Raw genomic sequence first — 17,367 nt, 5'->3', positions numbered from 1 at the left:
GGCCTCCCCTCTGAGTGGGGGCGGGCGGGCGGGGACTCGTCCGGAGGGCGGGGACTCGGACACGGAGGGAAAAGGTCCCCGGTTCAGGCAGGACACTGGCCGAAGGAAAGTTCCCGCCACCGCCACCCCCGAGCGGAATGGAGACACCCCAAATACCTCTCTGACAGACCAAAAACTGGGCGCTCTCCCCCTCTTTTATTTGTTACAGCACTGTCTAAGCGACGAGGCGCACAACAAAATTTCGTTTTCCTTTGTTTTATTCCAAAAAGCACTTCATTAAAAACGGTTTAAAAATACTATACATTGCTGCTTCAGTTTCTCAGAGCGCTGCGTCCCCACTGACTAATAATAAAAAAAAAAATTAAAAAAAAAAATCAGAAAACCCCTTCCATTCAGCCCTTTTCCTCAGAAACCAGCCTATTTTAACACCCTGCAGGCCGGGATAACCCTGGCACCGAACTGGGGCACTGCTCCAGCAGCTGGCAGTTGAGGAGTAGGTCCGGCTGTCACCTCCCTGTGGCTGGGGCTTGGCAGCGTCACCGGGCTCCCACCTGCACACATAACTTTGCATTATTGCTCCTTGTAGTGTTTGCTTCTCAAGAAGACTTCCAAATCCGATCCAAACTGACTGCAGAGGAGACCGGGAGCTGCTGGGATCCTTCTCTGCCACTAACGTGCTGCTTCCTACGCCTTGAAGCCACTTTACCACCAAGGGTGCTCCCCTGGGAGGCAGGGGCTCCCCTGGGATCCCCCGCTCTTCTGAGCACCTGCCTGGATGCCTGGGAAGACACTGCTTCCTACCAGGCCTTCTGTCAACTCGGGGGACACAGAGCGTTTTGGAAATTGCACTCCCTCTGGGCTGAGCAGCCTGTAGCGGGCACAAATACAGTGAGCACAAGCAACCCGTGACTGAACTTGAGACGAGTAACGTGAGGAGTAGCTGCCACTGTGGAGCTGGAGACGGTCCCTCAACCAGGCCGAAAGAGATGAGAAAAGGAGTGTAACGGCAGTGGGAAAGAAAAGCAAATACTGAAGTGAGCAGACGTGTTACCAGCCTCAAAAAAAAAAAACCAAACCCAAAAACCAACCCTAGAAAGATTACAGAAGGGGATCAGAGCAGAGAATCTGGAACATCTGGAAAAAAGAAGAGCTGACTCTACCTCTGCGTATACTTTCTCTGGGTTGTTAAGGGTGCCCAGCCAGCCGACTGGGGACAGCTTGTTAACAGGGGCTCAGTTCTGCATGGCCATGCGGGCACCCAGCTCATCTGCTGGAGGATGAACTGTCTTCATCTCGGTTGCCAACTGCTTGAGTGTCTGCTACTCTGGCTTAGCACCATGGCAACATCATCATCATCACTGGCCACTCCCCCATGAGGTAGGTAGTTTAACTGTGCAATGATCGACCATTTGTCCTTTCGGTGGCACATCACAGCCATACCATCAACCTCTTTAAAAAAACCTGACACAAACATCAGAAAACTAAGCTCTAAGCTATCTAAAAAGGTTACCCCAAATCCCAGTACCTGCTTCTGTCAGGGAACACCTAATATCCCAAGTGCTGTCACACAGGTGAGAAACCATTGACCATTTGCCAAAAAAGGGGGCAAATATCTCCCAGCTGAGCGTAGCTGACAGTCTGTGTCCCTTGCCCACGAGTATGAAGGACTCGGTAAAAAGTCCAGTAACATTAACAGAAAGGCTTCCCACTGACTGCACGGGATTTAGGATCATTCTGAGACAGGTACTAACTAAGTCCCAAATGCTAACAACCCTCTTCCAGACACGAGCATAACCACCCCATTAAATAGCCATAATCCAACATTCTACTTAACATTCTTATGGCGACAGTATAACCGGTTCCCGCTGTATGGGAACAATTTCAAAGTCAGCCTATTGCTGTTCTCTGTAGTTCTAGCGTAAAGGGTAAGAAGTCTGAGAGAACAAGAAAGAAGATACGCTGATCTTCAGGTTTCTACTGAGATCAGTTTGAGCTGAAGAGAAAAACAGAGAAGTCTCTACAGTTCTGTTTTCAGCCATTCTGAAGTGATCTCGCTGTAGCTCTTCCTCCTTTTCACTTTGTAAGTCAAGGCTTGGGAATATTCAGACAGCAGATGCTCCCAGTAGCAAGAGACATCCTCCATCTGCAAGTGCTCGGTGATGAATTGGCGTCCCCTAGAGACACACAAGGCACAGTCAGAACCAATTTCCAGTTCCTACAAGAGTCTTTGGTTTTGTTTTATATGTGTATCAACTTTCACTCTTCTGTGTTTCAAATGAGAAACAACACACACTGCTCCGTACTGTCTATTTTAATTTCACAATTTTCATTCACGCTCACAGCTCTGACAGTTGCAGTGCTTTTGTTATCCTCAAGATGGTATTTGTTATCTAGGATAATAAACATCAGATTTCACATACCAGACACAGCCTGAGCAGCACCGACACGCGCTGCTTCAGAAGCCAGTCGCTGCCAGCCTGGATACGTAACGCTTGTAACGCAGACACGGTTCCCAGGGGCCAACTCACCTCATACTGAGACGAAAGCTCCCAACTTCTGATAGCTCTCAGTGGGGTTCCTGACACGGGTCACATCTGAACCAGAGACCTGAGCATATACTCTTGTTCTCTGGTTCCCTCAGCTTGGTACAACTTCCCCAACCCTCCTGCTGCTACTGCAGAAGATCAGTTATACCGCACCCTATCAATACTAGGTTGTCTTTGATGGGTAACCCCTTCAAAAGCTGTGTTAGAAAATGCCTTGGAACAAGAATGCCTGGTAGCCAGAAAGGACACACAACTTACCTCTCTGAAATTTCTTGTGCTATGGCATCATTTTCCTTTACAAATTGCAACAGCTCCCTAAAATGAAAAAAAAAATGCTATGAAACGGCTAATGCAACAGAGAACACTGTCCCTTAGCTATACTATTTCGGAGGATGAGATTAAGGATCTACAACTGAGCGAGAGACAGGTGCTCCTCATTTCAGAGCACAGAAGAAACCTGCCATTCTCAGTTATTCTGTATCGGTTCTGGACAGCATGCTGAAATCGAGGAGCTAACACATTTCTGGCCCAGTTCCTCTTCCCCTCATCTGTGCTGCAAATTTAAGTGCCTAGTGCCTGCTGCTTTCAGTGAGGGTGACAGACCTCCATACCCCAGTGAAACTGTACTCTCTAAGTAATAAGAGCAAAGGATTCCTTGGGGGCAGTAACAAAGACAAAAGAACACAACCACCCTGAGCCTTTGTCTAGTGCCTAGAAGTGGAGGCCCTTCTTAGCATAACACAAAACAAACTGCCTCCCCAAACACAACAGTGTTCTCCGTGGCATGCAATGCTCCGCTGAGCACATTTGAGGTCTCACACCTGATGTTAGAGAGGTCTGATGGGACTGGGATGTAGTGGACCCACGGCTTCAGCTGGGGGTAGAAGAACTCCAGCCACTCTTCTCCAACATGAAAGACGAGTGAACCGCATAAGAAAAGGTGTTTCAACCGGAAACTGGCAGCCACTCCCCGGAAATTAAACAGATACCTTTAAAAGGAGAAGCAAAGAGAGGGACCTGATTACACCTGGCATTTTATGAGGAAATGCACTAAGAAAATGGGCTCCGAGTAGCAGCCAGCCTCCTCACAGGTAGCAACTGTCTCCCTCATGCTAAGCCAAGCACCTGTCGCTGAAACAAGGGGAAGACATTTATTTGAAGCTCCTCACAGGAAACGTGAGTTAAGTTAAGGATGTGCTCGGCAAGTTTCTGCTGCCTGTCAAAACTGAGGTTGAAAATCAAGGGGTGGTGCTTTACCTCTGCTAAAGACACCTGCCCGTGACAAACCAAGAGAGGCCTCACAGACAATGGCTGACAAGGCACGGAAGGTCACAATGTGGAGGCTGATCCTGTGACTCTTCACTTCTTAGACTCTGTTACCACAAGGAGCTTTTTCCCAATTCTCTGTTGTCTTGCAGTGAGCTTTTTTGTTCATTGTTCCGCTTTGCCACATCTATTTCAGTTGTGGTTTTGGTTTGTTTTTTTTCTTTTTTTTTTTTCCTCCGGGATTCTGCTTTAATCTGAATCTAATTGTTTCATATTAACTTGGGAATGCAACCCTAGGAGGCTAAACAGGCTAGCACACAACAGATGGACTCTGCAGATAACAAAGAATCCACAATTTTGTTTTCACTATTTTCTGCCAAGTTAGTAAAGCGGGCTTGACTGGGGGAGGATTTCTCTTAGCAAACTGTATCTCAGAGGGATGTTTGTTTGCTTACTTGCTTGCTTTTTAAACCCACATTTCTCCAATTATATGGAAAGCTGTTTTTCCTGTGGGCAAAACCCCTCAGTACATATAACTAATCTTTGAAGTCAAACATTTTGGGCTGGGGGAAGGGAGTTCTTCCTAATGAAGCTATTCTGGGTGAGATAGGGATTATATATTATATATATTTGGGCTGAAATGGCTATTTTAGCTAAATTTAGTTCAGCAGTAAGTGACAAGGAGTAATTCTGAAATTACTTTGCATTCTTTGTGTTAACTACGAGCTCAAGGCCAGGATGAGGAGCTCGTTGTATTAGGAACTGAACAAATACATGCAAAGATGTAGCAAAAACAGTGGCCTGGAAGCGAGGAAGTGCCTTGGTCCAATTCCAGACACAGCTCCCACAATCCGTGACCTCAGCCAAGTCGCTGAGGGCGGCTCTGAGGCAGCCTGCCATAGCACCTACACTGAAGGAAGCAGCAAGAAGTTCGTGTTGACCCTCCCAGACCCCGGGCTACAACAAAAACGTGTGAGAACGTCTCAACCCATACTCTACAAGGGGCTTAGGAGGCATCAGGAGTTGGGAAGTCTATGTGTAACAGAAGGGAGAAATATCTGGGCAACAGTTCAGTGAAATATAAAATGAAACAAGCCAATCGCATTTGCAGAAAAACACAGATCCAGCCAAATGACAGAGTTCTTACATCAGCAGATTCTAGATGGTAGAATCATAACTAGGTAATTTTAAAGCAAAACAAAAAGCAAAACATCAGACATACAAGTGCATACACACTAAGAGTTTATATTTTTTACACAGAAACCTGGAAGAATATTACATGGAAAAAACCCTCCCTGAAGTAGTTAAAAAATAAAATCTTTTGTAAATCAAAGACACATTCTCCTAAACAACATACAAATTATGAATCAATACCATATCTGCTCAATCATATTTCAGATTCTCTCTTTTACTATACACATCCAATGGCAACACTTGATCCAGTTTGCATATGAAGACATGATTCCTCAGTTCTTTATGTCTTTGAAGACAGTAATGCTATCACTGTAACACTGAAAAAATAATTTTGAACACACAGCTTGGTACAGGAATATAAAGAAAAAATGATAGAAAGCCTTTTTGATTAAGAAAATAAAATAAGATTTCAATCTATACATTTATTAGTGATCTAAGACCTTTACTTTCCCCAAAACACTACTTCTCCTGACGTGACAGGGGAAAGCTGACACTGAAAGAGGCCATGCTAAGCTCCCAAATTTTCAACCGCCTTATGTCTGTTCTCAAGCTTTCCTGTCTGCATGGAGCTGATTGCTGGAATCAGGTCTTAAAATAAAATGAGACCTTCCACCATGCAAGGAAAGAAATAACCCACAGCCTTTGAACAGCTTTACTAATCAAAACTCTTACTTGTATTTGCAGTGATCAACCAGTGGAATTTCCTTTGCAGGAGGCTTCCCTAAGGTGTCCTTAAAATAAAAAGAATAATAAAAAAAAAATCAAGTTTTATAGAGCAGTTTCATATTTGTTTTCCTTCTCAGTTAGAAACAAAGCTGAAGTCTCAAAACCCTCCATTCCCACTTCTGAGGAAACCTTCTCTGGTGGGCTTTTAGAAGTATTATGAAGAACTCCCAGCCCTTCAAACAAGAAAAAAAGTTCAGTAAATTACACACTGCCTGTAAGCAAATGCCAGCACAAACACATTAAATGATAATGTTTAGTTGGCAGCTACAGAGTGGAAAACAGCTTGGGACAATGGACTATGGGAAGCCAAGTGTAACTGGATTAGCCAAGACTGTCTGGAGCGAGCTGGACTGTGGACTCAGCATGGAACTAAAAAGTTATCAGCAACAGTTATCAGAAAGTTACCAAGAACAAGACCAAGCAATTGAGATGACAGAAAAAGGTTCAAAAAGACTGACAATGAGACACAGACAGCCCAGGGCTAGAAGGAGAAGAGTTGGCTACTTTTGTAGTAACGGAAGAGGAGACGATTGGCATAGGTTCATTTTCTTATGTGTGCTGGTTTCCTTGAACAAAAAGTGTAAACGGAAGAAAAATGTTTGGCCTGCCAGGCTGTAGAGAATCCTTCCTTTCATCTGTCAGATGCAGCCATCAAGGGAACTACAAGCCTCCCCCACTCTAGAGGATCACCCACAACTCTCCAACAAGATGCTTCTCAATCATCAAAGCCATCTTGCAATGCCACCCTTTCTGACCTTCACATTCGGGACACAAGACAACACCCACGCACCTTCTCAGATTTCCAAGCCTGGTTTTTAGTGTACTCAGCATCCACAAGTTCTGGGTTTTCTCGGGACAGCAGAATGAGGGGATCTCTCTCAGGACTCGTTCTGCAAAAGAAATGCTATCAGTCATTGCCAATCCACCTCACCCAACACAGCTAACAAACTACAGGACTCAAGACCCTGCCTCTTTATGAGGCTGACCTCCTTATGTGCCCCAAAACCACTATTAAGTGCCTACCATACAGTGTATTTCTGTCCAAGGGTATATTAGCAGAAGAGAATGTTAATGTGTACCAAAATGATCTGAGGCCCTTTTTTCTTTATTTCACTTACTAAATATTTAATAGTATTATTTAAGCAATTCCCAGGACAGATCAGCGGAGATGTTGTTTCCTTCAGGCCTTACCCTGATGGGTGCCAAATACTTTAACTCCCTTTTAAGTCAGAGAGAGCCAAGAGATGCTAAGCATCTTCAGCACTTGATGCTTCTGACACCAATTTAGAACACTACTGATAAACAAGGTTACAACATCCCTGAGACTCACTCCTTCATCGTCTCCTGAGCCTACCTACAAAGACATTATATCCACCCCTACTGGGGATGGAGAAGGAATGAAGTGTTGGAGGAGCGAAAAAGAATGGGGCTAACACTGTTCTCAAACTGCCACTGGGAAGAGGGCAAAAATAATCTACTCTCTTATCCCCCACCAATCAGGTTAACTTACTCCAAGAATACTTGTTGATTCGCTGTCGAGCACTTGCATAGCGAATAAAGTACTCACACTGGCAAGAAGCATGCACATCAATATAAAATCTTCAAATTTGTATCAAGCACCTGCAGTTCCCTTCACAGACCAAAACAAGCTGGTTCTGAGTGTGACAGTCTTACTCATTAAGAAATAACATAGCAAATCCATCGCAACTTCTGTTTCCAATATTAGCCTTATTATAACAAACTAGTTGTAAATGGCAATTCTTATGGAGAATCACTAATGGTGAAATGTTGCTGTACAAAATGTCTCGCTTTCCTTCCTTTTAAAAAATACCTTCTGCGTTACACTTGTTTAGGTCTTGGAGATGCAGAAACTTCTGCATGCAGACAGCTGTCACGGCATATGTTGGTACAATCTCCTACTATAGGAAAATATGCTCACCTGGATCCTCGGAAATATCCTTTAGAGATTTTTTTCATCCATGGCCATTTTTCTGCAGATCTGAAAATATTGTTTATACAAGCAATAAATGATTTACTAAAACCATGAAATAGCGCTCTCAGTTTTCACAGCATGATCTCTTTTTACTATTCTTCATTTTTGATGGAAATCACTTCCTTCATTATAGCAGAAAAAACCTCTCGGCCAGGTCCAATGAAACAGGTTTTCCTGAGAATATTGTGTTTAAGGCAATGTGATATAGGCTACTTTTCAGAATACCCTTCAGTCAAAACAATGAATTACACAGAACTTTATCACCAAAACTTTAAGGGTATTAAAATTTACATAAAATTTGAATCCAGTTTTTGCATTGTTGCTTTATTTTTCTGTACTTCACTGAATATGGATAGTGCAAAGTAACTAGAGAGTTTCTTTTCCCATTAAAAAAAAAAGAAAAACCTAACAGCAACAAAAAAGCCTGCCTGGTGTTTTGCGTTTAAAGCACAGGGGTTCACTGTTTTCCCAAATAAATTTCATTTTAAATCTAAGCAAGTCCTTCAAAATAGCTGTTCGCGTGTTTTATTTCTGTCAGTGCAGTGACCTGCCTCCCTCCCTCTGGGGAACTCTTTGTTGTACTTTTTTGTTGCAGCTGGCTTGACATGTAGGTCCTGATCCCTAAACTGATCTGCGCAGGTCAAGCTTTGCATCTGCTTGTAACCCAATGACACAACTGGGGTTCACTGGGAAAGCACGGGTAAGTGAATGCTTTGGACCTTGATTATATAATCTCACATTAGGCTTCTGCTATGATTAGTCCCATAGATCTTCAGATTTTGAAGAGGGAAACATTCAACCTTGCATTCTGACAACAAGTGATTGACATCAAGGTGTTTTCTTTCCTGTTATGCTTCTATGTTCACTCACTGTTGCATACTTTGTTTGTCACTCTCCATGGGAAACAGCCCCTTATTCTGCTAATAGTCAAAGATCCTGCCAAAAGAAAGACTCCCAGTCAGAAATGCCTTCTGCCTTACTCTCAGCCCAGTAATGACTCTTGATTCTTGGGAACGATTCCAGGTTTCTCTATTGCTCAATACCCAAGTAAAAGCAGATCTAAAGAAGGCTTTTCTTTACCCTTGCAGAAGTTTATACAAACATCCTGGATCATCCCTGCAGTGAAGAAACTACAGCTCTTAGAGAAGTAGTTGGAAACAAAGGAAAATATTTCTATGTGTCAAGGGAGATTTCTGCAGGCAAAAGATAACTGCTGCTTTATTGACAAACCCTATCCCAGCAAAAATGATAGTTATCTGGCCCTGACAGCATGAAGAATGTGTATACTTCGTCCTCTGCGTTCCTTACTAAAATGCTGGAAACAGAGAAGATAATTATAACTTCTAGTTACGTCATCTACGGTTTCCATGGAGAATTCTTATACAGCAGTTAGGCTGTGTAGTTAACAAGAGGTACCAGGACAGAGCACAGGCCAACAGACCTATGGTCTTAGACTTCAACATTGCCCTAATGCTGTCCAGTGCTAGATGGTTTTTACTGTAAGTCTTCCATTAAACCTCCCCCTCTACATATCCATTTCCAAAACATACCTTCTGAGGTCCTCTCTCATGAGGTCCCAGCGCCCTAAACCTGTTGGGTAAATTGGCCAAACAGCTGGTCCTCCTTCCCAAAACGTCCAGGCAGGATACATGATATCATTGTATTCAGGTGTCTTAAGAAAAAGGAGAGTAACATTAGAATAAGAGTAGTATCTACTTCAGTTTACTGACTGAGACCACCAGTAATCAATGTCCCTTCTGGGAGTTCTACCGTCTTTCTCCGTTACAAAGAGAAGCAGCCACGAGAGCTCTGCGGTCACCACAGTGTTGCTGGGGTTTATATGAAGACAACCCAATATTGAAACATTTCTATGATTTAAAAAAGGCTATCTCTTGCTGCATGACAACACGGGACTTTCATGTTGGAAAATAACAAAAAAAGAGACCCATGATATAACTGATTAGTAAATAGTGGAAGACCTGAGCTCCAGTCACGTTTCTAAAGACTTGTGCCTATGCCAAACAAATGTTTTCTACTGATCATAAGTTAAGAGGCATTATTATCTCCTCAGAGATAGAGGCACTTATAGACACTTTGATATATAGGCTTCCAACACTTTGGTTCATCCCAGCCTTCCTAGAGATCACTTAACAATTCACTATAACAAATATCCAGGGCATGTAAGAATTTCAGTTCCTCACTCCTGTTTGGATGCTTAAATCCCCATTTAATCAGAGGGAAACCCAGCACTTAAGTAAGACTAAATCCTTTCATGAAACCAGACTGTAGGCCACTTCCTTGCACTAGTAATAAACTTCCTATGCAATCATCCGTCTGTCAGCTGGAGATACTGGAGAGTCCAAGGCCACCAAGGTAGTTAGGAGGCGTGTGCACATAACGTATAAACAGGGGCTGAGGAATCGGTTTCTTCATGCATGGGAAAAAGAGGCTTGGGGGAATCTAAATGCTGTCTCCTACCACCTAATTAACGAGTTCAGAGAAGACGGAGGCAGACTCTTTTCAAGAGCAGAGAGAGAATGAGAGGCAACAAGCTTTGGTTACGAGAAGGGAAATTCCAATTAGATATTGGGAAACATGGTTTCGTTCTGAGGGAGGTCAAATGCTGTCTGTGGACACCCTGTCCTCGGGGATGCTCAGAACTGCACAGGACATAGCCTGGAGCACCCTGAACTAGTTGGTCCTGCTCTGAGTGAGGTGCTGGACTGGGTAACCTCCTGAGATCCCTTCAACTTAATGAGTGTGTGCTTCTATGATCTGCTCCTTATCAGTCTTGCTATCAGGCGTTGAAAATGAACCATGACAGCTCCACCACCACCCCAGGGTCGGCCTCCAAAGATGCAGGATAGGACAATCCTGCAAACCCTTATGCTTTCAGCCTTAGAGAGCACCCTGGACCAGCATGCTGGAGCCTTCCCAACAATGGCTGGTTAAACGTGAGCTGTGCCTGGGTCACTGGCTTTCACTTAAGGATAAGACTGAGGTTACAGTTGAGATATTGGACAACAGTGACCAGAGAACTCAATTTCTTGCGGGATGCTGTGAGGCACCCAGGGGCAGGATGATGAATACGCTGCAAAAAATTAAACTCCTGTAACCTCCTCTGCATCAATTTGGGCTCTGCTGGCTAGAGTTAAGGCTGTGTAATGGTCAAGGGGCAGGACAGCTAACTTTACTACTACATTTGGGAGCCAACATGGTTACTGAATGACAGTGCTTGCAATGCTGTACTGAAATTCTAGAGAAAGCTTAAGGGTGGCTGGGGAGTAGGCAATAGTTATGGATCATATTATGGTTGAAACTGCACGAGCTGAAGCCTTGGGTTCAGAGTAAGATGTTACAAGTGAGCAGAAACAGAACGGGGCCTGAACTAGCAAGAGCAAATGGTTTATTGCTTCTTTTTGCATCTTACTGTCTGCTGGGCTTCAGCCAAGGACAGGATTGTGATCAGAGTTAGGTAGCAAGGGTGCAGGATTTGGGAATGTTGGGTATATGCTAAGGCAAAGCATGATTGGCAGAAGCTTGAGGTGTAACAATATTTTGTTGGAAAGGATGCAACACTATGCTACAGTCAGGTTTAACAATGAGAGAGGTAGGAAAACACACGGGAGGGCTCTGGAGTCTGGGAACAGAAGCAGAGAGCGATTTTCTCTATGTGTGTGCACGCCTCTGCACATGCGTGCACGTTTGCAGATGGAAAAGGGAATCCAGGGGAAAATGGTTCACAGGAGACAGCATATTATAGAAGAGAAGATAAGAAATACTTATCTGTGGTACCAAAAAAGAGGACTAAAATATTAATATTAAATGAGATTTAACTGTATGACAACTAACTTATGATCAAAAGTCCTTAAGAATGCTGATAAACTATGACTACAATTTTAACAGAAGTGTTGTAGCAAATGACAGCAATGCTGGCACATATCCCATCCAGCTGTGCATCATTCCACTGTGCCAGAAGTACATTTTTTTGACCTGGAAGAGGAGCTAATATGGGAAAAAACTGTCCTGTTGAACAAATCTGCAAGTCTGGCTGCCAGAAAACTGGAAGCAAAAGGAAACATAAAGAGCAAAAAAGAGCAAGCAATATTAACACACAGAAAAACTGTGGGGAACGATCCTGAAAATCATGTTCCCAAGAGAAAGGAAGACATGCGTGTCTCAGAAATGCTCAGCTTTTAAAGGTGTGCACACCTTACTGAAGGAGAAGACTGGGATAATGGGTTTCATCCACTTGGGGACCTGGGGGTAGTCTCGCACATTGATCACCATTTCCATGTCAGGGAGGCGTTTTATGATCCCCAGAAGGAAGTGCTCAACTCCACTGCATCTGTTGACAAACAACATATGGCAAAGAGCTATAAGGAGAAGGCAGAATCCTGCAGTCTCTTGCTGGCCTTTCTCTCTGCACAGGAGCAGAAGAGATGGCGAGCCTGAGCCATACCACGATGCACTCTGGAAACTTCCCGTAGCAGCCTCTAAGCCACAACGCAGTACAGGCACCAATGAAGCAAGCCATCCTGTTGTATCTGGTCTGATCTGCAGCGTTCTCTGGGATCCCACTACCAACCAACCCTTTGTACACAGAAGCGCAACGACACTTACCCCTTGCTATATTTAAGCCTCATACATAATTTTCTAGGCTCCTGCTCTTATAAGGAATTCAGACCTCTGAAATATCGTTGTGCTCAGAGACTTTCAACTTGGCAGGTTTGGAAGTACTCCTGTGTCCCAGCTAGGGAGATGAGATCTTCTGCACAGCTCTTACCTTGCAGGAAACAAGCAGTCCTGCTCACGGTACAATTTGTTCTTAATGATTTGGTAGTGTGTCCCAAGCTTCCGGCTCACCACATCCGATATAATCTCCTTGGAAATGCCACCTCGAAAAGGAGCCAGGTCCTGCTTCCAGACACTGAAACAAAACAACCATTATTGTTGTTTTATTATGTACAACAGGGAGGACACTGTGCATTAAATTACTGCAGTATACAGAACAGACTTCTAGCTAAAACAAGCTCTGTGTAGCTTCCAGGAGCTCTGCTACTTGTGGCATAATGGAGAATTTAATTTAAGTTACTTGGAATAGCTATTACTCAGAGATTCAAAGGTCCAAGCTTCACCCTTTGGCCTATCTATGTGCTGTTTGCCTGAACAGAAAGCCCAGCACACGGCTCTGTGGTTAAATCAACGTGGACAACACTAGTTAATCTCCCAGAAAGCACCCTGCATACCCTGGCAGGTTATGGGTAAAAGCCTTCAGTTCACTTCACCTTTGAGTTGCGAAGCTTGTGTTCTGGCCTTCCATGAACGATGGGCCACACCAAGACCAAATTCCTCACACAATGTCATGCTATTTAGACACTAAAAAAGAAGGCAAGAGTCTAGTCTCAAGGGGCAGCATTGCCAAGTAATGCTGCATGCAGTGAAAGCCAGACCAGGAGAAGAGGCCTATGTAGCATGTGTTCTGTGACATCTGCACGTCACCAGTGAGCTCTAGGAATGCAGTATGAAAACATAAACTTCGCATATGTAAGAAAATGCGGAAGGAGGATGCAGTTTATAATGAATTTAGTCTAAAGGTCCTCAGATCTAACTGCTTGGAGCAGATAACGAACACTGTCAGATTGTAACAGCCATGCAGATGTCCTCCCCACTTTTTGCTAGACACTGCATCAATGCCTTTGTTTAATAGAACACTGTAGGGGTGATCCCACCATGAGCGGGGTCAAACGCTGGCACAGGTTGCCCAGAGAGGCGGTGGAGTCTCTATTCTTTGAGATACTGAAAAGCAGTCCTGGCAACCCTGCTTGAGCAGAGGTGTTGGACTTAATGACCTCAAGAGGTCCTTTGTAACCTCTAAGATTCTGCTATTTTGTAATCCAGTGGAAAACAGTTAAACTACATAAAGGGTTGCCACTGAAATGACAGGCTGACCACAGGATAATCAGTCTGTCAGGGATGCAAATGTAGCGACCTTGAGAACAGTAAGAAAGTTGCAGTTTTATGGCACATCCATGTCATTGTAACCTAGAGTGACAACTGAAAGGTAGTGACAGCATTCTGCAGCATATCTACATACCTCCAAATCAGCTATCGAAACAGCCCAAGTTTCTTAAGTGTCACACAGCATACATGCTGTATCATCTTCCTGGATTTTTTTGTAATGCCCGTCACTACGGAGTGCTCCTTAACAACCATTAAACAAACTACTGCTGTAGTGAAAACTAGGTTTGGAGAACCACAGTAACTGTAACCTCATGTTACTACTGCCTATCATGTTCCAAAGCAGGTTTGGAGGTCGTAACCACTTGGGAAGGTGTTCTTCCCAAAGGTGAGCAGGAGATGGTGGAGCGTATGTTTAAAGATGAGGAGATGTATTTAAGGCTGTATCTGAACTGTAACTGAGGAAAAAGACTGGAAGGCTAAACTAGAAGAGACTTTGCCTCATCAGCATTTCAAGAGCAACGAAGATCAAAAACTCCAGAGCCTAGAAACAGTTGCCCAGTATGACTCAACTGATATTAAAAGCCGATACAGCACACTTCTCACCCCCAAAATGAATAAGCACATCTGGTATTTTTTTAAATAGGAGGCTTAAAGTCGGGCATCTGTGTTTCTGCATTTGGAATCCAAATCCTAAGGACAAAATGATATTTTGACTCTTTTCTGTATTCCCTCTTCCTCTTTAAATAAAAACATTGCTTAAAGACATCAGAAAAACCCAGTCGTACAGTCCCTACCCACATAACAGTGATGACCTACACACCTGTAATATTCTCCATGCTGAAATCATGCTCTACCAGTGGGAACAGAAGGGAAGTTTGGTTTGGCTGTGTCTACACTTGTATTGCCTACAGTGGTCTTGCATTTACATGTAAGTCTCTAGCTCTCTGCACTAAATCGCTCTAGGAAGATTAGGCAGAGTACTGCCATTTTGCACAATGCTCCATAGTTATAAAAAAATAAACAGGACTTGTGTATTCCTGAATGAGCTCCTCTTGGATCATACTTTAGTCATGTGAAAATCAGGTAGTTAAATATCTGCTGGCACTCCAGTTTTCACAAGCAGTGAGCTAAACTCTCTAGAAGGAGCACTCCAATTCTCCCCTCCCCTCTTCCACTGGAAGCCTTGTCCAAGCACAGGGGTGAGCAAAGTATAACACACTATCACACCAAATTAATCTGTGTTCTGTAACAACCTTTCTTAATATAGCTATTTTAAAACATTTTGCATATACTTGATTTCTTCCACTTTTAAAAGCCCACGAGAAAAACTTGTGAGCAACACTGCACTGAGAGAGAAGGCAGAAGTGGACTGTCAACACAGAAATATCACCAAGTGTGTATGGGTTTATTGTGTGATCATACATGAAATGTTGACATAGTGTATGTTGTTCAATCACAGTGGACAACAGGTGGACACACTCTCTATTGGAACCACAGAAGTCAACCTGTTTCACACAGTGGCATTAATCATAGAATACCAGGTTGGAAGGGACCTCAAGGATCATCAGGTTGAACCTTTTTCAGCAAAAGCACGGTCTAGACAAGATGGCCCAGCACCCTGTCCAGCTGAATCTTAAAAGTGTTCAATGATGGGGAATCCACCACTTCCCTGGGGAGATTATTCCAATGGCTGATTGTTCTCATTGCGAAAATTTTCCCTCTTGGGTCCAAAAGAAAATACTATTGAATAACCTCCTAATAATGAATAACCTCCCTCTTGCAAGCACCATGATCTATGGTGGCTGCAGATGTGACGCTTTAGAGCCCAAATATTCTATAGCTAATTCCCATCCATCAGTGCTGGCAAAAGTATTCCCTCTGACGGCCAGAGGCCGGCGCATCCAAAAGCGAAACCAGTCTCTCACCTTTGGTGGCAGCTGCAATTCTCCTTTACACATGGCTCATAGGCTTCCACAGCTTTCTTAATTTGCTCCGTTATTTTTTTCCATTTGGCATCTAAAACAGGCGGGAAGGAAAAGCCGAAGGGATGAATGAATCCATAACGTTATCAGAGCAACTAGCGGGGGTGTGCGTGTGTGTGTGTGTGCTAAAAAGGACTTCTTCTGGTCCAGCCGGCCACCGCAATGCACTAGGGTCCCACAACACACCACGGCCAAGGAGAGGGGCCACACAGCTGAGGGGGGACCGGGGAAGGGACATCAACCCGGGCACCCCGCCACGGTCCCCGGGTGAGCTGCTCGGCGGGGCTGAGGGGGAGGTGGAGGCGAGACCTCCTCAGCGCCCTCACAGGCTCCCGCCCGGGCCACCGAACCTCCCCGCCGGCCACGAAACCACGTCCCGCTCTCCTCCCCCCAGCAACTCCCTTACGCCCGGGCCCCTCACCTGCCGCCGTCTGCCACACGGCGACCGCCACCACCAGAGCCCACAGGGCCACCGCCGCCCGCCCCATTGTCGCCGCCGCCGCCGGCACCGGCGCTGCGCATGCGCGACCCGCTCGCGCCGGTGGAGCCCCAAGCAAAGATGGCGGCCGCCGCCACCAGCCCTGCACAAAGATGGCGGCGCTGGATGGGCGCTGTAGTTCCCGCGGCGGCTCAGTGGTGGCGGTGTCCCTCCCCGCTCAAGGGGACACCCCCGTAGGGGGCCACGTCGTTACAGCAGGCAGCTTTTGTAGCTTAGGGAAATAAAGGCATTGGCGTTTGGGGTGTGTGTCCTACAGTAGATGGGGCCTGTGCTGCAAAAATCCCCACTGCCCAGAGCAGGTCTGAGTATGAGTCTGTGATATTTCCACCAAATAACATCCTAGCTCCACTCATGTGCCTCCCACAAACCTTACGCAGATCTTGTGTGCCTGGTGGCACTCGCTCCCTTTGGGGTTTTTGGGGGGAACTTCCCTGGACACCTGAATGCATCAAGCTGTTTGCCCAACCTGTAAGAGGCCCCTTCTCCTGGCTCAACCTCTTGCTGTCACCGAGGCCTGATTCAATTTGATCAGTTAGGATTAAGTCACGAGTCTCATTGTTAACGGTATAAAGGTTTAGATTGCCTTGTATACACTCCTCAGCAGCTTCAGCGATGTAGACTGCAAGAAAGGAAAGAAACCGCGGAATTGAGAACTGGTGGTTGAGGGCCATCGATGTAACGCACAGGACCTTCTCTTTTACAAAATGGTTTCTGAGAATACAGTCTTCAAAACTACCCTCCACTTAGTGGGCTCCTTAACCCAGTGCTGGGTGTAATAACCATGCTGATAAACAGCCAAATTAACGTAGGTAGAAAAGGATGGGGCTAAGCAAACACTGGCCTAACATGAATCCAGATCAGCTGATTGGTGTTTCTTACTCAGGTTAAGTGTGGGAAGGCCTGTCTCCTCTTCATGGGGTCGATGTATTCGAACCTCAACACCAAACCTTCGTCTTCCCTAGCTCAAATCCAGCTTGGTGGTTTTGGGTTCCAGAAGGAGGTGCTGTGGCTGCTCTTTAAGAAGAAGGAGACACATTTACATTACGTTTGTGCCCACAACATGCAGGCTGAGTGATTAGCCCCAAAAGCCACCAAATCAACTTGTCATAAAGGCCTCACGTGTGTGAAACTGAATTGGTCCTGTAGGTATCCATAGATTTGGATGGAGAAATAGTTACCAGAAAACAGACCAAAGTG

At 44.8% G+C, this 17,367-nt stretch overlaps 1 protein-coding gene across 1 annotated transcript; it reads right to left on the bottom strand.

Moving 5' to 3' along the window:
• Positions 1-177: 177 nt before the first annotated feature.
• Positions 178-16,194, bottom strand: POGLUT1 (protein O-glucosyltransferase 1). The gene is made up of 11 exons (XM_063348217.1): positions 16,093-16,194; positions 15,615-15,705; positions 12,512-12,655; positions 11,938-12,073; positions 9,276-9,397; positions 7,672-7,731; positions 6,523-6,622; positions 5,679-5,737; positions 3,368-3,535; positions 2,805-2,861; positions 178-2,174 (listed from the first exon to the last, which is right to left on the bottom strand). The coding sequence occupies exons 1-11, from the start codon at positions 16,157-16,159 to the stop codon at positions 2,018-2,020; spliced, it is 1,161 nt and encodes a 386-aa protein (XP_063204287.1). The 5' UTR covers positions 16,160-16,194; the 3' UTR covers positions 178-2,017.
• Between the last annotated feature and the right edge of the window lie 1,173 nt (positions 16,195-17,367).

This window comes from Chroicocephalus ridibundus, chromosome 1, assembly GCF_963924245.1.
Source record: "Chroicocephalus ridibundus chromosome 1, bChrRid1.1, whole genome shotgun sequence".
NCBI lineage: Eukaryota > Metazoa > Chordata > Aves > Charadriiformes > Laridae > Chroicocephalus > Chroicocephalus ridibundus.
The sequence above is the reverse complement of the archived record's forward strand: the minus strand, read 5'-3'. Positions and strand labels throughout refer to the sequence as shown.